The sequence below is a fragment of the Camelina sativa genome, chromosome 11, assembly GCF_030686135.1.
Source record: "Camelina sativa cultivar CO46 ecotype springtype chromosome 11, ASM3068613v1".
Classification (NCBI taxonomy): Eukaryota; Viridiplantae; Streptophyta; class Magnoliopsida; order Brassicales; family Brassicaceae; genus Camelina; species Camelina sativa.
Window position 1 is genome coordinate 25,832,027 of NC_141890.1, and position 27,924 is coordinate 25,859,950.

At 36.3% G+C, this 27,924-nt stretch overlaps 4 protein-coding genes, 1 long non-coding RNA gene and 2 pseudogenes across 19 annotated transcripts; 1 reads left to right on the forward strand and 6 right to left on the reverse strand.

Moving 5' to 3' along the window:
- Positions 1-3,178: 3,178 nt before the first annotated feature.
- LOC109127559 (uncharacterized) lies at positions 3,179-4,802 on the reverse strand. 6 transcript variants are annotated; one of them, XR_015570523.1, is made up of 5 exons: positions 4,508-4,802; positions 4,283-4,353; positions 3,964-4,074; positions 3,772-3,864; positions 3,179-3,688 (listed from the first exon to the last, which is right to left on the reverse strand). It is a non-coding gene; the product is annotated as an uncharacterized LOC109127559 (long non-coding RNA). The 6 variants fall into 6 exon arrangements; XR_015570522.1 differs by having other exon boundaries at positions 3,981-4,074; positions 4,283-4,368; positions 4,508-4,789; XR_015570520.1 differs by having other exon boundaries at positions 4,283-4,368; positions 4,508-4,772.
- Positions 4,803-6,732: 1,930 nt separating this feature from the next.
- Positions 6,733-9,014, reverse strand: LOC147934388 (uncharacterized). The gene is made up of 6 exons (XM_087471836.1): positions 8,791-9,014; positions 8,173-8,435; positions 7,954-8,086; positions 7,560-7,870; positions 7,238-7,456; positions 6,733-7,112 (listed from the first exon to the last, which is right to left on the reverse strand). Exons 1-3 carry the CDS (start codon positions 8,848-8,850, stop codon positions 8,050-8,052), a joined length of 360 nt encoding a protein of 119 aa, XP_087327962.1. The 5' UTR covers positions 8,851-9,014; the 3' UTR covers positions 6,733-7,112; positions 7,238-7,456; positions 7,560-7,870; positions 7,954-8,049.
- Positions 9,015-9,361: 347 nt separating this feature from the next.
- Positions 9,362-13,133, reverse strand: LOC104767767 (uncharacterized; annotated as a pseudogene). The gene is made up of 3 exons (XR_015570525.1): positions 10,429-13,133; positions 10,246-10,345; positions 9,362-10,169 (listed from the first exon to the last, which is right to left on the reverse strand). The product of XR_015570525.1 is annotated as an uncharacterized LOC104767767 (transcript).
- A 721-nt stretch (positions 13,134-13,854) lies between these two features.
- LOC104724096 (uncharacterized) lies at positions 13,855-15,837 on the forward strand (annotated as a pseudogene). Its single transcript, XR_015570526.1, has 3 exons — positions 13,855-14,667; positions 14,752-15,427; positions 15,512-15,837. The product of XR_015570526.1 is annotated as an uncharacterized LOC104724096 (transcript).
- A 305-nt stretch (positions 15,838-16,142) lies between these two features.
- Positions 16,143-19,139, reverse strand: LOC104724095 (uncharacterized). 2 transcript variants are annotated; one of them, XR_015570527.1, is made up of 9 exons: positions 18,763-19,139; positions 18,603-18,662; positions 18,453-18,500; positions 17,500-17,632; positions 17,315-17,408; positions 16,979-17,077; positions 16,829-16,899; positions 16,649-16,739; positions 16,143-16,523 (listed from the first exon to the last, which is right to left on the reverse strand). XR_015570527.1 is itself a non-coding variant. In XM_010442541.3 (9 exons), exons 1-9 carry the CDS (start codon positions 18,979-18,981, stop codon positions 16,413-16,415), a joined length of 909 nt encoding a protein of 302 aa, XP_010440843.1. In that variant the 5' UTR covers positions 18,982-19,139; the 3' UTR covers positions 16,143-16,412. The 2 variants fall into 2 exon arrangements, 1 of the variants encoding a protein (XP_010440843.1); XM_010442541.3 differs by having other exon boundaries at positions 17,332-17,408.
- Positions 19,140-19,475: 336 nt separating this feature from the next.
- LOC104724097 (pre-mRNA splicing factor SR-like 1) lies at positions 19,476-23,879 on the reverse strand. 4 transcript variants are annotated; one of them, XM_087471040.1, is made up of 6 exons: positions 23,858-23,879; positions 23,427-23,668; positions 22,695-23,043; positions 21,699-21,779; positions 21,181-21,252; positions 19,476-20,496 (listed from the first exon to the last, which is right to left on the reverse strand). In XM_087471040.1, the coding sequence occupies exons 3-6, from the start codon at positions 22,983-22,985 to the stop codon at positions 19,768-19,770; spliced, it is 1,173 nt and encodes a 390-aa protein (XP_087327166.1). In that variant the 5' UTR covers positions 22,986-23,043; positions 23,427-23,668; positions 23,858-23,879; the 3' UTR covers positions 19,476-19,767. The 4 variants fall into 4 exon arrangements, with proteins under 4 accessions (XP_087327166.1, XP_019088698.2, XP_087327168.1 ...); XM_019233153.2 differs by lacking the exon at positions 23,858-23,879 and having other exon boundaries at positions 19,477-20,496; positions 22,695-22,840; positions 22,935-23,043; positions 23,427-23,556; XM_087471042.1 differs by lacking the exons at positions 22,695-23,043; positions 23,427-23,668; positions 23,858-23,879 and adding an exon at positions 22,121-22,679 and having other exon boundaries at positions 19,480-20,496.
- A 280-nt stretch (positions 23,880-24,159) lies between these two features.
- Positions 24,160-27,119, reverse strand: LOC104724098 (uncharacterized). 4 transcript variants are annotated; one of them, XM_010442545.3, is made up of 3 exons: positions 26,995-27,119; positions 26,452-26,534; positions 24,160-25,835 (listed from the first exon to the last, which is right to left on the reverse strand). In XM_010442545.3, the coding sequence occupies exon 3, from the start codon at positions 25,703-25,705 to the stop codon at positions 24,434-24,436; it is 1,272 nt and encodes a 423-aa protein (XP_010440847.2). In that variant the 5' UTR covers positions 25,706-25,835; positions 26,452-26,534; positions 26,995-27,119; the 3' UTR covers positions 24,160-24,433. The 4 variants fall into 4 exon arrangements, 3 of the variants coding, with proteins under 3 accessions (XP_010440847.2, XP_010440846.2, XP_087327165.1); XM_010442544.3 differs by having other exon boundaries at positions 24,160-25,839; XM_087471039.1 differs by having other exon boundaries at positions 26,864-27,023.
- Between the last annotated feature and the right edge of the window lie 805 nt (positions 27,120-27,924).

Sequence of the window (27,924 nt, forward strand, 5' to 3'; positions counted from 1 at the left end):
ATAGATCTAGCCACATATAAGTCTTATATTTGGTATCAGAGCTATGTTCGATAGAGGTATGTTCTTGTTTTGGGTATGGTCCTGGATTTGTGGCTAGAAGGAGAGAACTAAAGTGGAAGAGAAGAAAAGTGTTCATGATGATGTAAGGAAGAGATCGAGAATTCTGATTTGTATGAAACTTCAGAATCAAAGGAAAGACAAAGCAAGGTTCATATAAAGCTTCAATGTCTACCAGAAAAGAAGTGAAGAGAACTTACAGATTAATTAAGAAAAATATTGCATCGCATCCGGTTCTTTGTCCGTTGAGGGTGAAGAGAAGAACAAAGACATATCATGTTTGGATGATCAATTATGAATAAGATGATGGAGAACTGAATTGACACAACATAGAAGAAAGTTTGTAAAGAAAAAGAGAGAGAGAGAGAGAGAGAGAGAGAGAGAGAGAGAGAGAAGCCGATGGTTTTGGAGATATATTTGGTTTGAAGGTTTAAAGGCTTCATGTGAGATTATGAGTAGAAGACTTGGAGGAAGGATTTGGTTTGCTGTGGCTGATTGAGGATGGGAATTGAAGGCTTGACTTCGCGGGGTTGTGAAGATCAAGTCGAGACACTCAAATTATGAATACTTGCCAAAAGGTGCAACGGTGGGCATGAATGTTTAAGAAGATGGACGAAGAAGAAAGATAAAATTGTGTTGAACTCGTCAGGAGTTTATAGAATCATCGTCGACATTGTTACCGGAAAATAGGAGGTATAGACTTAGGTTTGGTTAGAAGAATATTTCATTGGGCCAATGTTTGATTTAATTGAGCCCACGAAAGGCCTATTGTGAGAAGGTGATTGAAAAATGTATTGCAGCTTCTAGGTTTCTTTTTGGAGATGATGGATACGAGTGAATACGTTGTGGATTTGCTTGAGAAGATAGAGAGAGTAGTCGAGAGTCTTCTTCTCCTCATTTCGTCAACCGAGAAACGCAATTTCAAATCCTGGATTTCTTAAATTTGACAGGATTTAGAGTTTGTGACTGGCTCGACGAAAGGTCTTGTGGCTACCTAAGAAGACATCAGAGGTTTAAAGATTTGAAAGAAATAGTAAAGAACAAACACAGAGCCATAATACTCAGTAGAACGTAGCAGCAAACCAAGGTTGAAGAAGATGTCCCCCTCCAATGATGCTGAGTCAGTTGCAAACATTTTTATCAATCAGTTGAACTAGTGTTACCTCCTGAACCGGTGTCTCCCCATGTCGCCGAGCATTGCGCTCCCTCCACAAAGAGTGAATTGTAGTTGTCTTTGACTAAGAAAAGAGGAATTAAGGTTTATAACAAGATTGGCACAAGGTCATGAAACCATTAGAGAGAGACAAAGACTAAGATATTGCTAGCAAAATATCTCTTTGGAATTGTTAATTAAATTTGAAATCGGGAAAGAAGCTCTGTTCTGGAATTTGGCTAAATTTTCTTTTATGGAGTGAAACAAGGCGACCGGAGATTTGCGGTAGCAGCTAAGTTGCATAACCGATAGTGTTCATTGGATCTTCAGCTAAAAATCTTACAATTGTGGTTGAGAAGGTTTGGGAGTAAGATATTCAGTAGTAAGGAAAAAGGATGAAAGGCATCAGAGAGTTCAAAGAAGAAGACGAAGTGGATAGTTCAACAGTGTCGAAAGGGTCACTGGACAATGCAGTGGTATCGATCGGAATCACATCGCAAAGAAGTTTTTTTCTTTTCTTTTTGGTGTTTTCAATGTCGGGAAGAAACAAAAAAATTGTAAATTGGTGGTTGATCAGCTTGTTAATTGGTGGTTGATCAGTTTTGTGAATTCTCAAAGACGAAGCCGCTCAATGTGTTACAAGCTTGTGTGGGGTGAAGTCAGCTGATGTTTTGTTTAATTTGTTGTATGTGTGTCGTGGCTCGGATGTTTGCCTTATTAAGACACACAATCAATAAGAGGGAGAAGTGAATTACCTGTGTGTAGACTGTGGAGAGCATAGAGTCTCCATGAAGAGGGTTTGACTAACCGGAAGAGACTGACGTGAAGCATCAGCTCCATTGAAGAGGGAAACAAGAGTTATTCTACTCTAAACACCTGCAGAAGAAGAAAGAAGGAAATAGAAAATTCATGAAGAATAAGAGCAAGAGGGAGATCTTAGAAAGAGAGAGAGAGAGAGTGACAAAGCAAATTAAAATCTTGTGAAGATTGAAGCAATGAGGGAGTAAGGGAACTCACCAATGAGTTCTGCCAATGTCGTGAAAGAGATTTACGAACCAACCGATCGAGAAGAAGTAGCGTGTGGGATCAAATTTCCTAATTTTTTGGACTTTGGGGATTCAGCTAATGAATCAAGAGGGAGTGTTAGTAGTTGATTCATTGCTTAATCCTACAAAAGAGAAACAAAAATCAGAGTGAACAGATGCAAGAAGAAGAAGAGGAATCGTAAGAATGATGAAAAGAACAGTTTCCGGGATTCAAGAACAGTTTTCTTCTTTCTAAGGTTGGTACTTTCTTCTTCGGTTACTATGGCTACAGACCTCGGATTTAAGCTATGAAAGGTGTTCTGATACTTGAGAGCGAGATCTTTCCAATGATATAAAGATTGTCATCTGATTCCTTGTGGTCTAGTGGGAACTTGCTTTCAAAGTTGGACTGCTTGCAGGTTGCATCATTCCGGATCTGTTCTGGGAAAGTGGCCGTAACTTTTAAACCGTAACACTACAAGAAAACATGCAATTTACGACTGCATAAATAGTCGCTAATTAGTCGCTAAATGAGATATAACGACTAATTTACGACTAACCACTGTTGTCGTAAATCGTTAGTTGGTAAGAAAAAATAGTCGTAAAATAGTCGGTAAATAGCGACTCTTTTACGACTAAAACCTGTAGTCGTAAAATAGTCGTAAATAATTACGACTATATTATGACTATTTTACGATTAATACGATGTGAACAGAGTTAGTTTAAGTGTAGTCGTAATGTAGTTGTTAAATTTTGCGACTAAATAACTACTACTTTGCCACTATTTTGAGGAAAATGTTGCAACTCTGTTCGAAAGTTTTAGTGACTATTTGCCAACTACTTAAGGACAGATTTAACAAATAGATTAATGAATATATGGAATAGAAACCAGAATTGTTTTTTTTTGGTTTTGTTTTTGAATTCGAATTTGTTGTATTCCTGGTTCACGAAGCCAATTTTCTATAGAAATAAAAACCAAAAGTATACCACATTTGCAATAAACCAAAAGACACAACCAATATGATCAATCTAAAACTAAGATTATCACAAGTCACAAGGACAAAACATACGCCAAAGTGACAAGTTCATGAGTTAAGAAATAGAGATAAGTAACCTAAGAAAGAAATGGTTTTTATGTTGGAGGCTCGATGGGTGCTTCACTTGATTCAGACTCAAGGAAGTCCACAAAGGCCGGATCAGTTTGGCGCAAGTACTTTTCCACCAATGAAAAGTGCTGTATCTTCTTCTTTGAGGCTTCCAAGTCCATAAAGATTACCTTAACTTACCACATCCTCTCTGCAACAGTCTTGAATCTCAGCTTCGCCTTTCCTACTCACACATAAGATTCCAGTCCCATGCTTAACCACCAAGACATAGCTTCAGGTGTAACAACGATGTCAACTTAATCAAATCTCATTCATTTTTTGGCCTCATCATCTACAACAACTACCATCTGCAAACCCAAAAAAAAAAAATCCTCTCTTTGAAATACAACAAAAGTCAACACTATCAGTCTATCACTACATGTGCAAATACCTGTGTTTTTTTATAAATCTCAAAAGCATTGGTTATAGCATTGTTATCATAAGTTGTGCGTGAACAAAAGCTCACACCAGGTCTATCAAGATGCTGCATCAAATCAATGAGGAAACAGATGAAGATCCTTCATTAAATTTTGTGTAATTGTTGTGTGAAATCCATGAATCTTGAAAGCTCTATAGAGCTTACCTTGCATATAAGCTTACCTTGAACTCTGAGACTTCATGCTTTCCGGATGTCAAAGTAGAATAGTGGGTCACCAAATTTTTGCTTAGAAGTTGCCCAAACCAAATTCCTCAACTTACCCAATATAAAGAATAAACTTTTAATTAGACGTCCACATAAAAGCTTTTTAGCAGAATAAACATTCTACGGATCCATGTTTTTTAACTTAGGTAGACAGTTGTAGAAATTTGTATACCCTCATTACCACAACACATGATATACAGATTAAATTACCAAAAGGAAAATCGAAAAAAAAAATTTATATTGCTTCAATGATATGAACCTGGATAAGAAGAATACTTGATTTGATAGATCTAGTATTCCGCCAGAAATCATAAAAAACAGCCCCTTTCTCTGTGACCATGCAATCTTGTGTTCAACAAGCAAATAGGATTCATATATGTTGATTTTGCAGTTGTAATTCACCAATATAAATGAAACAAGTTGACAACAAGCTGAAATGGAAGGACTTAATAAAAAAGAAGAAGAAGGAAGGAAGCAAATCTACCTTATATCAATGAAACGCTGGGGTTGAGATCTAAGATCTGAGATCCGCGAGAGAGTCCTCTGGTAACAGATCTAACAACTTAAGAGGATGAAAAAAATGACACAGATGAAGATCGAACTGAATGAAGCAACAGGCGGAGGAGACAAATGATAATCACCACCCAAAAAAAAACAAAGAGAGAAGAAGAGAAAGTCTCATCGGCCAAGGAGATAGAAGGGGAGGAAAGGAAGAAAGATATGTTGTTCGTTGGATTAAATGAATAAACGGTTGATCGTATAAATCCTTGTGTTTACATATCATCCAATGAAAAGACTTCATTATTTAAAGAATAATTAATTGAATCAAAACTTCATGATTTCATATATTTTGCAGTTTTAAATTCATACTTCAAGAAGTAAGATTTAAATTTTAGGATTTGGGAATTGGGTTTTAGATTTAGAAGAATATTATATTTGATTTATATTTTTAAAATGATTAATTTTTGGTTTTCCAATGACTAAATTAAATAAATTTAAAGTAAATTGTTTTTGGAAAGATTGAATTATATATAAATACTAAATAGTTTTACTTGATTTTTTACATATATAATGGTTATATCTTGTTTGAATGGTTCATGATTAAATTTCTATGTAAGAATTATTAAAGTTTAAATTTTGAAGGTTTAGGGTTTAAAGGTATAGGGTTTGGGGTATAGGTTTTTAGATTTGGAAAACTATAATTTTAAGTGTTAAACCTCAGTTTTTGGATAAAACGAGTTAATTAGATTTTTTATAAGTATTAATGCTTGGTTTTATGTATATATAATAATGGTTATGTTTTGGTTATATGGTATATGAATTAATTTCTACGATTAAGAACTGAAAGTTCAAGATTTAGAGTTTATGATATAAGTTAAGGATTTGAGGTTACATTTTGAAAATTTTGATTTCTTAAATAGCGACTGATATGCGACTGTTTAACGCCTTTTACCAAGAGTTGCATATTAGTCGCTAAATTGGCGACTATTTAACGACTACTTGTTCTGGTATGCGATATAGTCATAATGTAGTCGCTAAAATACGACTTAAATACCGCCTACTATATGTAGTCGCATATAAGGGACTGATATACGACTAAATATTTGTAGTCGTAAAATAGTCGTCTAATAGTCACTATGTAGTCACCAAAACTAACGACTACATATGGAGTCGCCATTTGTAGTCGTAAAAATCATGTTTTCTTGTAGTGTAAATGGAAATCGTGATCTGTTGTTTCCTGTGTCTTCATATGACTGTTGTTGATATTCCCACAAAATTTCATAATTTTATGGGTTGGTTTGCTACTCCATTGTGCTCTCCATCAAAACTGATGAAAAATGCAGAATTTTAGTTGTCTCAAAATAAGAAGTTGGGAAGAAATATATTGAAGGTTAGATTTGAGAGATAATTTCAAAAGAGATGATCATCTTGTCAGCTTGTAAACAGGTATGTGTGATTAACCATTAGATAAATGTTTGTAGGAAAAAGCATAAAGTAGAAAAATTATATTCGTTTTTTATCCTCAAAATCAATTTTTTATGAACAAAAATATATCTTAGAACTGTAGATCATCATATCTACAGTATTAGGGACACAGGAAGTATTTTTTTTGGATCTTATCCCTAATAACACATACGGTATATCATTTTTATTTTTTTGTTGTTAGAATAAATATACTTATCACTACAAGAAAACAATACGTTTTCCTACCGCCGAAATTGAAGGATATTAATAGGAAATAGTTGTTTCTCATTTTTTTCCTACGAAAAAAAGAAGGAGGTAATAGCCCGAAGGAATCAAGATTAGTGAGAATATGGAAGGGAACACCTTTCGAAATTCCTACCAAAAAACTTTCGTAGGAAAATTCGAAGGAAAAGTGAAATAAAGTGGAAGGGTAGTATTGTCTATTTTCCTACGTTATATGCAAAGGAACGAGTTTCCTTCGGCTTTCCTTCAACAGTTGTCCTTTAATTTTCCTATGCGATCTGTTTTTTTCCCTTCACTTTTCATTCCATTTTCCTTCAGATTTTCTAACCAAGTTCCTTCGACGATTTCCTTCAAAATGCCTTTGAGAATTTCATTTCAGGTTCCTTCAAAAACTTCATTCTATTTACCTACGAAAACTTCATATCAAGTTTACCAGAAACATCCAATATTAGTTTCTCCAATTAGTTTGCATTTTTATAAATTGAAACTAGACAAATGCAATGCCTAAATACATACTTCATTTCTCCAAAAACAATCCATATACAAAAAACATACTTTTACTAGATAATATGAAACTGATCAAGGTTGTTCTTTTACAAGATATTATTAAACTGATCAAGGTTGTGTCTCGTCTTCGTCTTCGACGGTTGCTGGTGTCTCCGGGTAGGCAGGTGGACGTAGATCAGGAAACTGCCCTAGGAGGAGCTTGTTGCATTCCATAAGAAACTTGATCTGAGCGTCTTTCTCTTGTTCACGAGCCTTCAATGTTTGAATCTCTTCTTGTAGTTTAGGAATCTGTCGTGGAGCTGAAGAAGAAGATGGGCATCCATCATCGAAAAGGTTCAAAAGCCATAACGTTTACCTCTAACCTTTGGAACAACCTGTCAATTAAAACCAAGAATTGTAAAATCTTTACTTGTTAGATATTTTATAAGACATCCACAAACTGTAAATCACTTGATAGATAATGAAACAGTTAATAAGAGATTTTAAAAGATTAACTTACTTTTCGCATAATAGAGTTAATCTCCTATGTTGTAAGAGGGTCTGGCTGAGCCGAAGGATCACCATCATGTTGGCATTGAGATTGGATGAGCTCTACTTGACTAGAAGCCATATCCAGAAACTGTTTGGTTTTCATATCACTAATGGTTCTGGTCTTCTTGTCCAAGTGTGTTTGTTCCATGAAATGAATCATATTAGGCTCTCTTCCTAATTCAGTTGCCTTAGCAAAAACAGAAACCATAGTTAGTAATAAAAACAGAGAAAGGCTCAAATCAGATTTTATGTGTGAACTAAATTGAATCAGAAAAACCAGAAGTACTTACCAGCTCATCCCAACGACGTTCATAAGTTTTTGCACCGTTGTTGTGTTTAGCCACCCCTAATCCACCTCGTTTACTTCCTCGATTGACAAAGTATTGGGCTGCAATCTCTTTTGTTTTTTCATCTGTCCACATCTTGATGTAACCATCAAATAGACTCTTCTTCGCCTTCATCCAATCAGGTAAGTTGTCCGCACTTTATTTTTCCAAGTTTTCTTCTAGTCACGGACATTAGCTTTAAAAGAAGCTTTTGCTTGCTTATTGTAGTTTGTGCGAACATACTCTGTAATGCATGGATCCCAGTTGAACTCTTGCTGTAGATGACCACATAATTGATTAGAAACCACAAACCAATTTATACATACTTAAACATCTACCAAAGAAAGGTTATATTTACCACAAAAGCTCTGAACCATCTGTTTTTAATTTCTAGTGGGAGAGATCGATAAGTTGGATAAGGCTTAGGGAGATCAGATTTCAGCATCTTTAGTATCTACTTCGTAATCTTACCACTGGAGTCATGTCTAAACCTGCAATGTATTGACAAACAAATGAGTCTAAAGGAGAATCTGTAATCTAACAATATCTGAATTATCTAAAAGTTTTGGAGGGTTACCATGTAGCCGTTCCTTCACGGTCTGGACATAGGACTGGGATGTTTGTGCGTCCTGGAGCACATAGCAAATCATTTACATCGGCAAGAATAGCTACATCTGATTCGTCATTCTCAGCTGCTGGATCACTACCGTTACGGTTGTGTTGACCATGTGGATTTTGCGTAAACCTTGGCAACTCGGTGACGGAGTTGCTCGGGGTACTGCTATCATAATGCAGTATCCGTTCTGCCATGTACCGTTCGTAGTTCTGACGAGTATTCTCCTGAAATTAGAGAACAAAATCTATATATGTCAAGGAAATTAATTGACTCTCAAAATGAATTGACTCTCAAAATGAATTGACTCTGATAAATCCTTGATGTGTATGCTTTTGTGATGTTTATAATAGATATTAGTTAGTTTAATTGAGCTAAAAATAAGAGATAGATTGAAAACATAAATAGTTAAACACCAACTATCACTAAGGTGTGAGACTCTTGTTTGGAAAACAAATCGGCGTAAGAAAATAATTACAAGTCTAATCTGTTTCAAACCCGAACACACAATCGGTAAGAACAAAAAAGTTACCAAATTGAACTTTGTAAAACTATAAAACTTATAGTAAATTGTGGATCTACCGGTGGAGACCACGAGAGATTGGCGGTCATCCTTTGACTCGTTACATTGCGGGAAGACATGAGACGGACTAGGTGGACTTCGCAGGTGTCTAGCTTGAACTGAGTTTTCGATCGAAGGTGATTCCAGTGAGAAACAACCGCTTGATCACCTCCCCGATACACCGCTTGTGTTTAGGTAACTTAGGTTAATTAGTGAAAAACGAGAAAGTGTATCTAGGGTTTTTATTTCTCATCTCTCTCTTTCTCGACTAATTAAGTACAGCCCAATAAAATTTAAGTTTTTCTTAAGCCCATTTAGTTGATTGCCAAATCCATTTAGAAAGACAAAATTATAAGTTATGTTTATATAAATTATGTTTTGTTTTTGTTTTTTTCCTGCAAATATGTTTTCTTTTATGTTGTAATTTTAATAAAATTTTGTTTAATCCATTGTAAAATTATAACTTATGTTTATATAACTTATGTTTTGTTTGATTTTGTCCTTCTATATAAAATTTCTACACAATATTGGATAATTAACACAAAACAACTACGTAACAAAATTTCTCCACAATATTGTTTGATTAATCAATAATTTTAAATATACCAATTTTATTAATATACATAGTAACATTTACATGTAAGTTTATTTATATACATAGTAACATTTACATGTTAATTTTTTTTTATATACATAGTAACATTTATTGTGGATATAATATTAGTCCGAAAAATGAATATTCAGATGAAGCGGAATCAAACTCCTCATCAAACTCCCCCGCCACTTCTTCAGAAGCATCCAAAATCTCATCGACTGTGATCTCTTCTTCTAATTCTCATGTTGCTGGATCGTCTTGACTAAGTTCAACAGAAGAGATGCTCCCAACATATGTTTGTTGCATAGGGCCATTTTCTACTACTCCATGTACTCTTCCTCTTGGGCTTATTTGCGTAGCAGTAACCCATGAATCTTGTTTTTTGGTAATGCGAGGATAGGGGATGTAACATACTTGGTCGCCTTGTGATGCGAGGATGAAAGGGTCATATCTATCAAGTTGTCTTGATGTGCGTATTGTATTAACACCAAATTTATCTACACGTACTCTCCTACCGAAAGATGGATCATACCAATCACACATGAAAATTATACATTTCAAATTAATAACTCCTGGGAACTCCACCTCCAAAATCTCTCAAAGAACACCATAGTATATTATATTATCGGCTTGCGTACTAATCCTAGAATTGACCGTTGTTCTGTTCTCTCTCTCTCTAAACACTTTGAATGCATATCCACGTGTGTAGTAAGTCGGTGAGCTTCGTGCAAGCGATAATGGACCATCTACCAACTCTTCTAACCAGGTATGTAATCGCTCACCTCTATTGTTGCATGTGTGCACCTGTTTCAAAAGTACTCCATTTTTTTAACTGAAATGTTATTAAAGAAGGAGAAACTAAAATTTTCAAAATGCTCACATAGACTTTCATCCATTGTACAAATTCATTCTGTTTTTTAGTGGCAAGTGTATCCTCATTATAATGTGGATAAGATGTTCGCAACTGCTCCATATAAATCCTGGATAGACAAGTTTTAAAAACACATAAATACTTATGATCAAAAGATATTAGATACAAAAATATTTCATAACTAAATTATACCTCTCATATGGCCATAGTTCCTCACAATTCAACAAAATGTAGGTATGCAAGTGTTTTACTTCAACTTCCGTAAGCCACCGCTTAGTAGGTTTCCCACTTAACCGCCTAATTTGTGAGAATATATCTGGAACTTGGGTTATGTAATGTGGTTTTTCTCAACCGTCATCATAACGGCTAGGTTTTCGGCTTTTTGTTTGAACACTTGGGGGAAAGTAGTGTGCAGCAAAGTTAGATCTTTCTTCGTTGATGCTTTGAGCAATAATAGAACCTTCCATGTTGCTTAAATTTTTGACCTTCTTTTTCAAGTGAAACATGAATCTTTCGAATGGGTACATCCACCTATACTGCATAGGTCCCCCCAATTCTGCCTCTCGTAGAAGATGTATTGGAAGATGCTCCATGACATCGAAAAAAGAGGGGGGAAATATTTTCTCAAGATTACATATTATAACTGGTATGTTGTCAGCTAATTGCCTGATACCAGCTGGGGTCAGTGATCTTGTACATAGGTCTCTGAGAAAAAGCACTAATACCTGCAATAGCTTCATGTTCGTTTTTTGGGAGGAGATTGACAAATGCAAATGGTAGTAATCGTTGCATAAAAACATGACAATCATGACTTTTCATCTTGATAATCGACCTTCTTGGTTGTCAACACAATTTCGTAGGTTGGAAGCGTATCCGTCAGGGAATTAACCTTTCGTACAATCCACCTAAAAAATGCATCCTTAGCATCTCCATCTAATCTGAATCTAGGGATTGGACCTCTTCCACTTGGTAAGACATGTAAATGAGGTCGATTGCATATTGAAGGTAGTCTAATCTTGATTTGATATTGTCTTTTGTCTTCCCCGGGACATTTAAAACTGTATTCATCAGGTTATCGAAGATATTCTTCTCAATGTGCATGACATCTAGATTGTGTCTCAACAAGAGATTTTTCCAATACGACAAATCCCAGAAGATACTACGTTTGTGCCAATTATGAAACTCTCCATACCCGTCTACTGGATTATGCACACTCCCCCCCCCCCCCCCCCCCGCAATATGTCGTCTTCTCCGCGCCAAAATCCCTAAGCTGCATCAATATATTTTCACCATCTAACTCAGGTGGTAGACCATCAGAAACTACATGGTTTTTCTTAAACATTTTTTTGTTACGGTGATAAGGATGCGGTCCTGGTAAGAAACGTCTATGACAGTCAAACCAACTGGTCTTTCTTCCATATTTTAATTGAAATGCATATGTACTATCGTGACAGTATGGGCATGATAATCGCCCATGCGTTGTCCATCCAGATAACATTCTGTAAGCTGGAAAATCACTAATATTCCACATAAGCACTGCACGCATCGTAAAATTTTGCTACCATGATACATCATAGGCTTGAACTCCGTGCTCCCATAGAACTTGTAGCTCATGAATCAAAAGTTGTAAGAAGACATCAAGAGATCTCTTTGGGTGTTATGGACCAGGAACAAGGATAGACAGAAATAGAAACTCTCTCTTCATGCACAAAGATGGAGGCAAATTATAAGGTGTGAGAATTACTGGCCACAAAGAATATTGGCGTCCATGTTTTCCAAAAGGGTTGAAACCATCTGTACATAGTCCAAGGTAGACATTCCTGCTTTCTTCGGCAAAACTTGGATAAATTCTCTGAAAATGTTTTCATGCCTCTGCGTCTGAGGGATGAGCGATCTCGCCATCGGTTGAATGCTCTTGGTGTCATCTCATAGCTGCAGCTGTCCGCTCTTGTTGATATAACCTTTTCAACCGATCGACCAATGGCAAATACCACATACGCTTAAACGCTACTCGGGACCTCCCACTAGTATTTTGAAATCGGGGTTTTCCACAAAATCGACAAGCTAAATAGTTTGCGTCTGATTGCCAATAAATCATACAGTTGTCGATACAAACATCAATCATTTGATATGGCAAACCAAGACCAGAAACAAGCTTCTCAATTTCATTATACGAAGCCGGTGAGATGTTGTCTTCCAGTAAAATATCTTTAACAAAATCTGCCCAAGCATCCACACAATCTTCTGCCAAGTTATAATCCGTCTTTATATTCATCATCCTAGTTGCAGCGTATAAAGGAGAATGTCCTTCCTTACAACCTTCATATAATTGACTCTTCGATGCATCTAGCATATCGTAGAATATTTTTGCTTCTAAATTTGGTTCTTCTACTATATTTTCAGGTTCTAGATATTCATGCATATTTTCTCTATGTGCATCATGAACCATTTGAACCGTTCCTACACCTCCGCCTCCCAATCCAGATTCTTCCACCCTTTCTATCACATTTTCACTTGTACTACCGACGTGGTAAGCATCAGTTTCCCCATGATAAAACCAAACTTTGTAACTCGACATAATTCCAAGACTATAAATATGTCCCCAGACTAAATCTTTGTCAATGAAGATATTATTATTACAAGATGGACATGGGCATAACATCTTACCACTTCGTAAGCAGCTTTCCTGATTCATAGCGACGTTCATAAATTCGGTGAGTCCAGCTGCATATTCCCTCGTAAGCATCCCGTTTGGATAACATCTTTTTTTGTCCAACCACGTGCGAAAATTATTTATTTTTTGTAAATATTTGGAGAAAAAATGGAAGCATAGAAGAAAAATATTGTTTTCGGAATAATAGATAAGCCGGAGCTATATATATAATAAAGGTTTTTGTTGTCTGGAATTTAAGATAGGCAATGACTCTCTTATATAGAATAAAGTTCTCATCTTTCCTATTCCAATCACCATCCCAATTGCTTGCCCACTTGGTTTTGTTTTGGTATGCCGACATAAAAAATTCTTTCGAATAATTAGTTTGGTAGGAAACGTGAAGGAATCTTTCCTTTTAAATACCTTCGGCCTAGTGTCCTTCTATATTCCTACAGGTTTCTTTCGACTTTTCCTTCGTAAATATTCTCGTAGGAAAATGAAAGCAAATATTCCTTCCGAATTCTTTCCACTGTAATACCTTCGATAGTCTATCTTGTTTCCTTCAAAGTTTCTTTCGATTTAGTTTTCCGACGGATTTTCGAAGTTAACACCCTTCTCATTTCTCTTATCCGTTTGCGTAGGAAATTTCTTTCTTATTTCCTTCGACGTTTTTATTTTCGTCAAAATTCAGAAGGGTTTCCGAAGGAAATTCTTTCTACGAAATATTTTGTAGGCAATTTCGTAGAAAAACGTATTGTTTTGTTGTAGTGTATGTATTTCAACTACGTAGCCATCATGGGTAAGGTACAAAGTCATGTTTAAGTTAATAAATAACACAGTCTATTTATACACGAAACCTCTTCCTCTTCCCAACAATATGAATTACAGCCTATATTCTTTACATTCCTCGAGACTTGTAAATTTCTATAGGGAATCTCAAACGATTAACTTTTTATTTACCATGAATCCCTCCTTGGTTTTGATCTTTAATCCATTAGTACGTTCTCAAAGTTCAGAATATTTGGCCTGTTGCGATTTCCTTTTTTTTTTCTTTATTATTTGTGAAGAAATAATCCTTTAGTCATTGTATCTCTCATCTCCAATGGATCAAAGATTCGAGAAAAGAACAATCAATGTGCTTCTTGCGGATCATTTGGACAAGCAAAAGGTTGTCTGGCTTCACTCTGGTAATGATTTTGTTGACTTGCTCTATAGTTTTCTCACTATGCCTTTGGGAACCATTGTGAGATTTGCTTGAGAATCACGGCAGATTAAGACAAACGGTCACCATAGGTTGTCTCAACAACCTTTACAAAAGTGTTGCGGACATGAACATCGATAATTTCCGGACTGAAGCTTGTAAGCAGATGCTGGTTTACCCGAAGAGCGTGAAGGAAAGTCAATGCAAAATTCTCAAGATTAACATAGACGTCGACACAGAGGCAACTAAACACTTTATGTGTCCAATGTACTTGCAAAGAGAACCCTGCAGAGAGTTTTTTAGTAATTTCAATACTTCAAGATGTAGCTGTGGAAACTTGATGAAAAAAGAGATTTCGTCACCCGAAGGAGAAGAGTTTGCGAGCAGGTTGGGAGGTAGTTGTGATTATGATGGAGACTTTGTCCATGGTGATGGAAACTTGGCATTTATATTGAGTAACGATTTGAAAATAGAGAATTTTTCTCGGGAACTTTTCCGAAACCGTCTCAAGGATTTAGGCTGCGTTAACGTTTCAGAGGAGTTGGGGGAGGGTGAAGCAGAACTTGGCTTCCGAGAGGTACTCTTATTTTTATTTTATTTTTGTTAAATATTATATATGAAACTTTTTTTGACTTTTGGGCACTCTCATTGTACTGTACAGGCAATGACTTTGCTTCGATCCTTATTCACATCAGAAACTCCATTGACAACCACATTCTATCCCTTCCAGAGTTCAACGTATCCTTCGAAGAGGGCGTTTAAGCCATCAAGTCCATGTGATTCAGTGTTAGGTCAAGTATTGTCTTTGACAGTGTATTTGAGTAAGAGGAGAAGAGGAAGGTTATGTATGCTAAGTGTGGTGAAGGCTTTATAGATCTTCTTTGCACCTTTCTTGTTCTTCCACTTGAATATATATGCGAAATCTCTGCTAGTGATGATGGTGATGATGGTCTGGGATGTATAGGTAACTTGTTCAGAAGCCTCAAAGGCTTAAGGTGCGGTGAAATAACCATACCTTGGTATTACCGTTGTAGAAAGAATCTTCTTGGCGTTCCGGTCCAAACTCTTCCGAGTTTCTACAGTTGTTTGGAAGATCATGCTTTGCCTGGAGATCGCGAGGACAGGCTCAAGAAAGTAAGACCAAAGGATCCCAAAACTGAAATAAGTGACCAGTCAAGAAGTAGTGGTGGGTTTGTGAAGAGTAACAAGAAGTTTCTTGTCTCGGATGATCTGATAATCACTCCACTGAATACAGATCTTACTGTTAGGGATCTAAAAAATTGAAGATTAGTTTAGATGAAGTCAACATCGAAGAGATAACTATCGGTAGAACAGAGGTATGTACTCATAAATATTAAAGTCCTTTGTTCCATTAGTTACTACAAGATATGGCTTAACTCTATGTCTCTTTTTATGTACAGGCTATCAATTTATTGAAAGCTTCCTTTGTGACATCCTCTGCGTTATCCGATGGCCTCTCAGACTTGCTTACAAAGAAGCTGGAAGCTAAGGAGGATAACTCTTAAAATTTCAATGGCCAAAGAATTCTTTATTTCTGTAAAACTTGTTCTCTCTGGTAACTTTCATATATCTTCTGTGTTTTCTCTAAGTCTCGGTTTGTTGATTTTGCTATCTGGTTTTAGTTTTTGAGAATACATTATTACATTACCAAACCAAAATCTAAGAGAGAAGAGAAGCAACAGAAGAATAATTTTAATTTACAAATTATTCTTGTTTTTTGTTATCATATTCAGTCTCATTTACGTTACAATTGTTTTTTTTTATCTAGTACATGATATCACTTGCTGCTACGAAAAGATGCAATTCATCATTACTCAAGAGCTGAGTCATGTTCATGAAGCAACTAATGGTTTGTGTCGGACGGGGCTATATATGAGGAGAGGAGTGATTTTATTAACCTCAAAGATCATATTCCTACTTTGAAGTAAGTATGTCCGTAGGATAAATGTTACACTAAAGTATGTTGTTAGGATATCTACTACAAACACAAGTATCATAATAAAATGCCATGTGAGAGCATGTAACAAACAATTTCTACAAATTGGTTGTGGCACTGTACACAAACTTCCATTATTCAGTTACAAAAACAAAATATTTCTTTGTTTTCTCTACCAAAAATATACATAAAAAGAGAGTATTAGAGACCACCTTGGAGATAAAAGGAGTAGAAAACTTTCCTATAATAGATACATAATTTGACCCTGAACATGAGAGTATAAGAGACCACCTCGGAGAGATTATGATTCTTACAAAGGTTTTGTATCAGCTATCCGAAATGGAAGCGTGTAATCATCAAGGGATTCACTCTTTCTCTGATGAAAGCTGCTTAGCGAGTAGGATAAGCCCAGCTGTTGTGAAGCCTGACAAGACTGTTGAGGCATAAAACAGAGCTAGAAGAGACCCTCTCAAAGACTGCCCAGAAGAACAAAAACATTGACAAAATGTTAAATTACAAATCCCCAAAGCAACAGAAAGCAGAATCCAATACTTCCACTATATGATGAGAATCAAAGGAGTAGAATGTCTGATCCACCAACCTTTCCGATTACCAATGCATTGTCATTTGCATACTGCAATGAGTTCTCTGGTATGTTTTGGATCCCCTGACTGATTTGCCATGAAAGTATCCTGTTTCAACCGAAATAAGGTGTTTTTAAATGTTGTTACAGAGTGTGATACACATTTCTTGAAAAAAGTTAACAAGCTTCTACAAATACCCATAGATGAATGCAATGGCAGCTCCAGTGTATGCTTTCTGTGGAGTCACAGCAACCTGAAGGTCCCCAAACTGCAGTTTTAAACAAAAAAAAAATATCATCTGCAAAGTAACTTCAGCTGACGTACAAGGGGAAAAATCTATTCTTTACCTTAAATATCTTTGTTCCTGAGTTGGTTTCATTATTGACTGGAACGGATGATGTATTTGCAGATAGGACTTTTCCAGTTGAAATCATCGCTTTAGCAATCTGCGAGTTCTCAGAGATGTTAGTTTTGTAGACAAGTACCAAGGGCATGAATGATTACATAGACGAACAATTGATTTTATAATTGTGGGTTTTGGCAGTAAAGTCTAACTAGGTATACAGGTGGTCTGACTATCATTTGATGAAAGTATGCAAACAGTTTCTATTTAGATGTCACTTACATTTACATGTTCACCCAATAAACAAAATCAAACAATCAGTAGAAGAAACCACACCTACATTTGAGATTCAAGTACCTTCTGTAATTCACCTTGACCATATTGTCCCATCCCCTGGAACCTTTTACCTGCAGCTATCAGACGTCTCCCAAAGGCTGAACAAAAAAAGAAGTTAAAATGAGTATGATTACAAGAGTAGATCTAGAAAGATGTGTAGCTAGATACTAGGGGTGTACTTCTTGTTACCTGATTTGGCACCATCTGTTAATGAAATTTCCAGTTCGGGAAGTATCTCAACTAAACTACGAGAAGTTGATGTGTCAGCTTGTTCCCAAGCACGGGACAGATTCAGTAATGTCTCCCCAAGCTCTTGACCACACTACAAACAGATTTGAGAAGTTGCAATTATAAGTAACGCAAAAGTTTTCAGAAAACGAGTCAAGGAGGGTAGGCTTGTATAAAACACTACAAAGGCTCAAGATCCTCTCATCCTCTCTACTCAATTCCAAAGGGCATAGCGCCAATGGCAAAGAAGATAAACAAGTTCTCGAATAGGAAGAGAAAACTAAATGGTGTATGTAATTGGGAAGAAAATAACAATGACCTATGCTGGACTAGAACAATAAAGCTAAGACTATGATGTTTCAATGCAAGTAAATGATCATTAACTGTCTAAAGGTGTAGATCAGTGTTATGATTTAGGGTCCTAGTCTCCTAGAGGCTAAAGTTATACATAATTATGTTTATGTCTGTAAATTAACATATCAGAACAATGGAGTGGCAATTTCTTCTTCTGCAAATATATATATCTTTAGTTTCTAGTAAAACCAGTAAAGCATAAACACATACATGACGACATTCCCTCCAAAATTCTTATTTATATGAAAGATGAATAAGGAAGATAACAGATTGAATAAGGAAGATAACAGATTATGCTACAATACAGATGAAAATGAAACATAGAATGCTATTAGGCTGTCACAGATGTAGAAATATAAAATTGCAAAATATTGTGGTTTAGGATGGGACTCTGAGGCTGCAATAAAGGAGGATCATACACAAGTAGTTCAAGTCCATGAATGTCACATAAGAGATCACAGAGATGGAATAGTAAGGTAACAAGACTTGAGGCTACAGAGTTGGTCAATGGAAGTGTTTACTTAGCACTAAGAACTTTATGTGGAGAAAGAGGAACTAACCTCATCGATGATGGGTCCATTGGAGAGATCAAAAGCAGCATCATTTAACTGCAAAAAAAAAAAAAAACAACCAAAACTCACACCACATAAAAAAACATGTCTGATCAAATCACAAAAATCGAGTTTTTAAGCAATGAGGGCTTTACTTACATCGAGACGAAGGTCCTTTGGTAACCGCTGAAAGTAATCTGATGGAAGATCAAAACACTTCTGCAACAACACACACACACACACAAAGACACACTTCATAACCCACTACGCAAAAAAAAAAAGAAATCATATTTGAATTGTTAAAACCAGTTTCACTTACAGAGAGTTGTAGAAGAAGGGATTTAGAACTTGTTTCTAGAGGCTGATCAATAGAATCTGATTCCGTAAGAGCAAAGAGGTGAGTCAATGATTTCGAAAGACTGTGACTTTTCGAGTTACTAGGTTTAAAAGATGACGAAAAATGAAAACTTGGCTGAGAAAAGAAGAGCTTTGAAGAAGAGAGGCTGTGTAGAGGTCGAAGGAGATGAAGAGAAGCCATTTTCAGTGTTTCTGAGAAAACCCAAAAATGGAAAACATCAAAATCAAATCAATGGAGGTGAAATCTAGAAATCATCTTCGATTGGCCAATCAAAAAAAAAAAAAAAAAAAAAAAAGACAAATACCTTTAAAATTGAACAAAACTGTGGTCTGAAACTCAAGGACCAGAAAAAAAAAAACAGAACGGGCGTGAGACCCACGTGATCAACACGTGCGTATTCATCAGTATTAGAAATGTGGCTTTGGGCTTTTCAATGCCTTGTTACTTGTTAGCTTTTTAAGACTCTAAGCACTTTGAACATTGCAAACGATGATTTTGTGAGATACAAAACCACTGAACCTTGCATTACACATATCTCCCGACCACCTAAGAAACTTCATCTCTCCTGCAACTTTCTTCATACTGCCCTGCAATTTCCAGAGCATTATTTTGACTAACACCTTATCAAACCATAGAGCCTTTTAATCCATGGGATTTAAATGTGGACTGAGACATTGATTTGGTTAATCAATTTTATGTTGTTAACAAATACCTGATTCAATTATTCCAAGGGAAACACATAATATGTAAGAAACTCAAAAGACAGCACAAAGTCTAAAGACATTGATGATAAAAGACCAATTCTTTTTTTTTTTGAACAAACAAGACCAATTCTAAAACTGTAATTTCAGGCATATAACCAAAATAGTTTGCTGGAAATCAAAACAGTACAGTAATACAGCATGCATCATCCTACAGAATAGAAGAAGCATTTAAAATCCACAGTTTTAGTTTTTTTGTTCTTTTTCACCTCCAAGAGGAACCACCAAGCTTAATCACTTCTTCTGAACTTGAATCCCTCCTTGTTCCAAATCCTTCATCCCCTTTCTGACTACTTGCGTCTCCGTATAAATCTTTTAGCTTTGCAAGATTGCTGTTCACAGTCACAGCTTTCTCCTTGTTGCTACTATCTCTTCTTGGAGTTGGTTCACGCTCAATTTGCACACTCCTGCTCCTACTTCGGCTTCTGCTCCGGCTTCTCCGGTCATGTCTGCTTCTACCCCTACTTTCATAGTCTCTCCTCGATCTCCTATCATCACCATAATCCCTCTCCCTTTCTCTGTATCTGTCTCTCTCCCTCTCCCTGTCTCTCTCTCTGTCCCTTTCGTGGTCTTTCTCCCTCTCTCTATCCCGCTGTCTATCTGAGTCTCTGTCAGAATAATAGTCTCGGCTCTGGCTCCTACGTGGGGACCGAGCCTGTGGTTCATCGCCTCCATTTCTATCATAACCAGACGGTGGAGGACGACGAATAGGAGAAGAGCCTCTGGTGGAAGCACGATGAGGTGCACGTTGACCAAATGAAACAGAGAGAGATGCTTTTACTGATGGAGGACGACGGGCAGTGTCGTCAGAGCCACGACTCATGTCTCCGGTTGATCCAGAAGGTTTAGTTGGCAGATTCATCTTCTCAAGATTTGATACAATCTGGCGCATGACAGGAACAGGTATACGAGGAAACAATGTATCAAAGTAGTACTGCAAGAAAACCAACAAAGTAAGTCAGATTCAGGAATTGACATCAGGGAGACATTAAAGTATCAAATTTCTCAAAAATGTGCATATATAAATGACTACTAATAAAACACCTTTTACGGTCATGCTAATGGATAATTTACTAAAACAGATAGAAAAAAAAAATATTGAATACATATTCACTGGTACACAACCCTATTTCGTTTGTTTAAATCTAGACTTCACTTTAATGCGAAAATGAAGTAAATTCTTATAGCAGATAATTACCTAACGCTCTTCAAAAACATAGCTTAGGGTCATCTTAGAGAAAGGTAGCAGGGTATACCAATCTAATGAAATGTTCACACTACCAGACCTTAGATATCAAAGACCATTATCAAATGGTAACTAAGAACAATTTAAACAAGCAACTATGTCACTAAAAGAGTGCTTATACTTTCCTGACAAGACAAATAACAGCACAGCAAAACCAATAAAGTACCAAGTATATATACATCGTGACACAAAAGCTTACCCACGAATCTCAATATAACTTTAAATTCTCAGTATAAAATCTATACATTTTAAGACCCAATGAACAACCCAGGATGCATCCAAGTCTACCCCAGCCAGAAAATACTTTTTCCATGGAACAATTCATAGAAGACAGGAAAATTTGAGTTTGTATTATAACAGCTTGTGACTTACCAGTCCAAGTAGCAAATCACGTATATAAACACCCATTGTCGTCATCCGTCCATTTGATCCTGGTGAAAACTCCTGAAGGTAAAGTATATAAGTATTCATGTTAAGCGTATATACCAATGCAGAGCCATGTTCAAACAAGTTGGAGTGTGTATTATGATAACAACATGAACCCACGACACAAAATTAGCTAAGCAGTACGCCACATATCCCATATATCCTTAAAAAGACCCATGGATCTCTATGATAGTCCACCCAAAGAGTACGAATTCAAATCCACTATAATTGTAACTATTAGGTCAGTGACATACTCTATTCTATGGTTCCAAACTTTCTTGTCTGATTATCTAAGTAAGAATACTAAGTTACTAACAAGAGCTACAATGATGCTAGACTGACACAGCAGCTTTAATGCACCCAGATGCATGAATAGGTAATTGCGTATGGTGTTTCGTGAGAGCTGGATATCGTAAAATAATACCTATAATTGTATGTTACTTTCATAACATAAAAATGCTTACCTCATCATCTTTAATGTATGGTTCATACCATGTCCACAACGTCTTTGCATCTGCAACATATCTTAAATAAAGGAATCCAACCTGCACATTAAAATCTCTGCGGTCAGATCAAAAGCAATGAACATGTCAAAACAGACCAGACAAGTTATACCATGGAAACCGCAAAGCAACAGACGTAGCACAAAGTTGAAAAACATAACCATAAAATGCAAGACAAGCATGACTTCAAGAAACCCAAGGAAAAATGTAAGCACTATCTCACTAAATATCCCATAGATCCTAAAACGTTATCAGGAACACCAGTGCCCAACTAAGAGTAAAGTAGTATCATATACAGATTATTTGTCACAGTCGCTAGTTTATATACTGTTAGATAGGCAGACAGGTGATCCTAGAGAGACAGAGTAGCTAAAATAGAACACCTCAAACCTTGATTTGCAGATACTGCTAGCAAAGAAAGGTCTTATTTATTTTGGTGGGAACTCTCAGCAACTCTAAGAAAGAATGACATCCCAACTTTGTTTGAAGATGTGAAAATCTGTTATGAAAACACGAGAACAATTATGTGTACGCTCATACCTTCAATACGGGATGTGAAAAGAATAGTTTCAGATGGAACCCAGAGGTAAAGAATGCTATTACCTGACTTTAAGAGGCTCTATCATTATTTGACAAACAAAGGAAACACCTACCTTTTCCGGGTTAACATTGACTAAGAGGAATTAAGAATATAACTCGGCTGGTTAAAAGTAACAGGATGAACAGGTATTGGAACAAACAGCACACAACGTTAGATTTCTAGATGTTACTGAAAATCAAAAAGAAACCAGAAGATGAAAAGACATATATCTAGATTCTACTGAGAAAACCAAAAAAGACAAGGTTATAGCATCGCGGTAGCTCATACTTTATCAAGTATCCATATGAATTCCACCTCACATATGCTCTACTAGGTCAATAATGCAAAAGAAAAAATGGTCAAAAAGATTCACTTACCGCCCTAATATAGGGAGAATCTGTGTGCTTCAACAGCCCATGCATCTGCTTCACTGTAAGTTTCATGGTAAAGAATTTGTACAGAAGACAATATGCTGTTGAAGGACCGCGGCAATTCCCACCCATCCACGGCTCCACATGATTAACTTGGTTGTAGATTTCATCAATTACCTCATGATAAGTCTTTAAACCATAGAGCTCTTTGAAATAGTCAGAAGAAAGAATGTTCATCGAAAGAACCTTTTCCAATAGTGACTCGTATGCCCTTCCATTTGTCTGTATCTCCGCCATGTTTTACGAAAAAAATACAGAGAGATACAAATAAAATTAGCCTACGAGCCAAAACAACCTGAAACAGAAATTGTCAACACATTAGGAAATACATCAAGCTATAAAGCTTGACAATTTGTACCCATACATACAAAAACAAGAACAAATCCTCAAAACCCAACTAATCATCACAAAATAAAAATTCTAGATTTCATACGAAACCCTAGAAATCGCCGAAGCAATAACTATGTCAATATCGAAATTAAACGGCAAAGGAGTTCAATTTCGTCAATCCCAGATAAGAAAAAGTGGAATTCGATATCAAGTTCTTAAGGAAGTAGCAAAACCAAATCGTTCAGGATAAGGCTGTGTATCAATCGGTTTAAAAACAACTCCTAAAAAGCAAAACGAACTTAATTATCGAGAAGCTTATCGAAATCGAAAGGAGTAGAAGAGAGAAACCTGAAATTTTGCGAACTGTGCTGGCGATTACAGGATTCAAGCTCGAGAGGAAGAGGACACCAAAAGAGCCCTAGAAACGGCGATCTCGTATTCTCTCGTGTGTCTGAGTTTTCAGATATCAGCGGCTTCCACATTTAATTGGGAAACTTTCAAATATGACCTCATATTATCACGTATTTTCCACATGTCACCCGAATATTTTAATATTTACAATCTTTTATAGTTTCTTTTTTTTCCCTAATCTTCACAAAAAAAAAAAATGCAGTATTAACCTCTATCTAGTCTAGTCAGTAGTTTTGTATCAATGTATATTGATGACAGATAAATTTGATTGGTGTGAAATAAGATTTGAGTTTTGTATGACAGATCAAAACGACAGTCAATTAAAACGAACAAAGAAAATGGTTGTAGACTTGAGCATTTTGCTAAACCTCGGGTGGTAGGCTCGTATTCATTCAGCCGGTGGGATGAGTTCAGAGAAGCTTAAGCATTTGATCCGTCTTGTTCTTTGTGGAGGTCATGGAGGCAGTGCGGGCGGGCGAACAAGCTATTACGTATTTCAGAGTCCCCTCGTCTACTATCTGGAGCATGAAGGTGTGAGACCTGTCTTGGTTAACCAGATGCAGAACGAGTTTGCAGTCAGTCCGCATCCTAGTTGATTTGTTCGTGCTAGACATGAATGAACACGTCTGATTCCTCGAAGCAACTCGTTATTGGAGAAAGCGTAGCAATCTTTTTGAGCACTTAAACAGAGCATTTGCTTAAGAGTCATCGTTGCTACAACACACAAATTGACACAACACTGAGTCTGTTATAAAAATTTTGGAAAGCAGTTTGCGACTTCTGCCCAAAAAGACTCATCATCCCTCTCTACAATGTTAGAACCAAAAGATTAACGAATGACACCAACTTACAGAAGATATCCTACTGACTGGTTATAGCCTGGAGAATCTATCAATCACAATTATGCCTGCATAACTCAAACTTCCCTCAACCAAGTCAGAATGCTAACACGGCTTTACTTCTCTTGTTACATCCACCTTGCCAGTCTTTCTCTGGGTTCTTCTAGGAGGCAACTTGTCCTCTCTCCCTTTCGTTCCATGTTCTAACTTCCCCATGTTGTTTCCGGTTTCACCAGTCACATAGTAAGTGACCTTTCTTCCACTAGAGCAACAGATATCAGTTTCTCCACGCACTTTCCTCTTTTTAACCGAACTACCAGAAGCAGAAGAATCAGTTGTGCTCTTCCTTTTGGCATTCTTCTTTTCTCTTATCGCAGTTGCTTTCGCTTGCTCGCGTTCTTTCTTTACCTTATCATAAGCCTGTTGAACCACACTTGCAGCATGAGCTGCATTGCTGGTTCTTGAAAAAGTCCACTTGGAGCTATTAAACAAACCTGAAGTAGTATTGTGGTTTGCAGCTGACTTTGGATCCAGGTTTCGCTTTAGACGGCTGAAACTACTCCAACGGCTTGATATACCTGGTTTAGGGACTTCTACTGCCAAGTAGGATTGTAGACAATTAGGACACCGAAGGCTACAGTTGACATAAACTCTTAGATACTCGTACTGCATCATGCATCTCCTGCAGACTGTCCAAAAAGTATCTGGCTTTGATTGTTCTGATGACCCGGATGCAGTACATGAGCTCGGTTTTGTTGTCTGATGATCAGTCTGTCCTGTTTTCTGTGTATCACCAACTGGCTTTTGCGGATGGTTCTTCTGGGTTGGCAGATTGCTCTTCTGGGCCGGCGGATTCTTCTTCTGGGCCAGCGGATTGTTCCTCTGGGCCGTCGTCCTCGCATTTGTAGTGAAAGTAGTCTTTGCAAAATTGCAGAAACCATTATTAGAAGATGAAACTGAGACCTTCTGATAAACTGAGTGCAAACTTTTCCTACGATCATAAGCTGCTCTCTGATCCTTATCTGACAAGAATTTCCAAGCTTCAGAAACATGCTTGAATGCTCCTTCAGCTCCAACAGAATTGTTTTTATCGGGGTGAATCATTAGAGCAAGCTTCCTGTACTTGGTCTTCAACGTTTCATAATTATCGTGCGGACTTGCATTGAGTATTCCATACCAGTCGACATCCTCTTTTACTTTGTTATCTGCAGCGATATACACATCCAAAGTTGCTAACATCTGAGAAATACCTTCTATCTCTGGATACAGACTCTGTGCTTTCAAGGCAAATTTCTTTGCCCCAGAAATGTCTTTCATTTTGAACTTCATCTCTGCAATATCTTTTGCCCTTGCCGCCTCGTCCTTGTTGCACTCCATGCCTGTCGTGTATCCTTATCATTCAATGTTTGTAGTGAACAAGTTTCTAAATTCCGAAGAAATTCTCCAAGATCTGAGCGATTTGCCAATGCCTAGGCTATATGTTTTGCTTACAAGGAGGGCAACTTTTCTGTCTAAAGAAAAAAGGTAGATATAGAGGTGTTAACATAAGTGGGATTCAAGTAAAAACGCATCACAGATATTAGTTTAGTACCATGTAATTTAGCATGTCAATGGTTCACCGCAATCATCTTCTACACACATGCAGCCTAGCTATCAAAGATCTGATACCAATGGTAATTGACTAATTTCCACTAACACATACAAATTAACATGTAAGAAAACCAAGCAAACCAGAGGCACCTTTTGTAGTGAAAGTAGTCTTTGCAAAATTAACAGATATTAAGTTAGCACCATTTAATTTAACTTTATATACATACATGTCAATGGTTCACTGCGATCATCTCTACGCACATGCAGCCTAGCTATCAAAGATCTGTTACCAATGGTAAGTCCTACTAACACATACAAATAAACATATAAAACAACCGAGCAAACAGAGACACTAAACTAAAAGCCTAGGCTACAAGAACAACCCAATGAACTCTAATTGCAAATCCACAAACCAGCAACTCTTTAGCATGTCCACAATAAAACCCATATTTCACAAGTTACTTAATTCAGCGGCTTGAGGAGATAATAATATAAACAAAAACGAAAAGCTTAGGAGTCAAAACATAACTTACCAGAGTTAACAAAACACCCCCTACACTAAGAAGCTGTTGGTGCTATGAACTTCAAAAATAGAACTTCCCAGAAAGCTTCCAAGCTACAAAGTTAAACAGAACAAGATCAATCAACATTAAAGAAACAGAAACAGCTCTCAATCATGCGTCACTGAGAAATCAACTCTATACATCAATCAACAAATCTACAAAAATCTCAGAAGCATAGAGAAACAAAGCTTAATAATATTGCTACAATGTGTGTGGTTTAGAAAAAAACCCGAAGAAAAATGTGGAAAAATCCAACAAAATCCAAGAGTAAATAGCCAAATCGAATCCTAGATTCATCAAAAAAAAAAAAAAAAAAAAAAACCCTAGAAACTTCATAAAACTCAAAACCCTCTAAAAAAAAAAATTCGATTCGAAACGCAACCTGATTCCAACGGGATTGAAAACATCAAAAGTTAATTAAATCTAAAAGACAATGTCGAAATCTGTAATCAGTCAATCAATCGTATCAGGAATCGTATCAAATACGACGTGAAGAGCAACAAAGCGACACACCTGTAGCAGATTTGCAAAGTTTTGGGGTCAAAGATGAAAAGAAGAAGATGCGACGAGAGAAAACGCTAGAATTCACAAACACCACCAAAGTTGCGTTTCAGATTTTTTTTTTTCAATTGCGGCTTAACTTTTATATTTAACTTAGGAGGTTTTTAATATGACCCTCTTATTATCTACTTTATAACAGAATTGACCAAAAACTTTGGGATAGTAATAGTTATGACCTCATCAAAGTGTACTAGTGTACTACTATAGCCACACTTATCTGGTGTGATAGCACAGTGTAGACCTCTAGATATAGAGAAGTTTACTTAGATTTATGAGAATTGATCTAAAATAACCCAAATTATCTAATACAACCCAAATTATAAATTTGATTTGAAAATTGATGTCAATTTATATAGTTTATGTAAAGTTTTATCTTTTTTTATATCTGAAGAAACGAATATTAGATCCGAATCAAATAAAATAAAAAAAACAAATCGAATATGGACGTATTAAAAATAAGAACGTATTGAATTTGAAGAACAATAATCAAAATGAGATTCTAGTAAATTCTGTTTTAAAAGGATCGTGGACATGTTCTATTGACGTTATTTTAGTTTTCCAATCTTCTATGTTCAAGGAATTATAAAAATTTCTTGTGTAAGAAATATTATATTCGGGATGTTTAACGCGGATTTAAGTAAATCGATCCAAAACGAACAGAATAAAAAAAAAACATGATCCGAGAATTAAACTCAGTTTTAACACAGTTGTATAGAATATGTTCTCTATATTCTTAAAACGAAAGTTGGATTCAGATCAAACAAGAAAAATCAATAATTGGATTATAATTTACAATTGCATTAAAAATGACAAAATATTTGAATTTAAAATAAGAATAGACAAAGTAAGACTCAATATCGTATAGAATCGGTTTTAAAAACA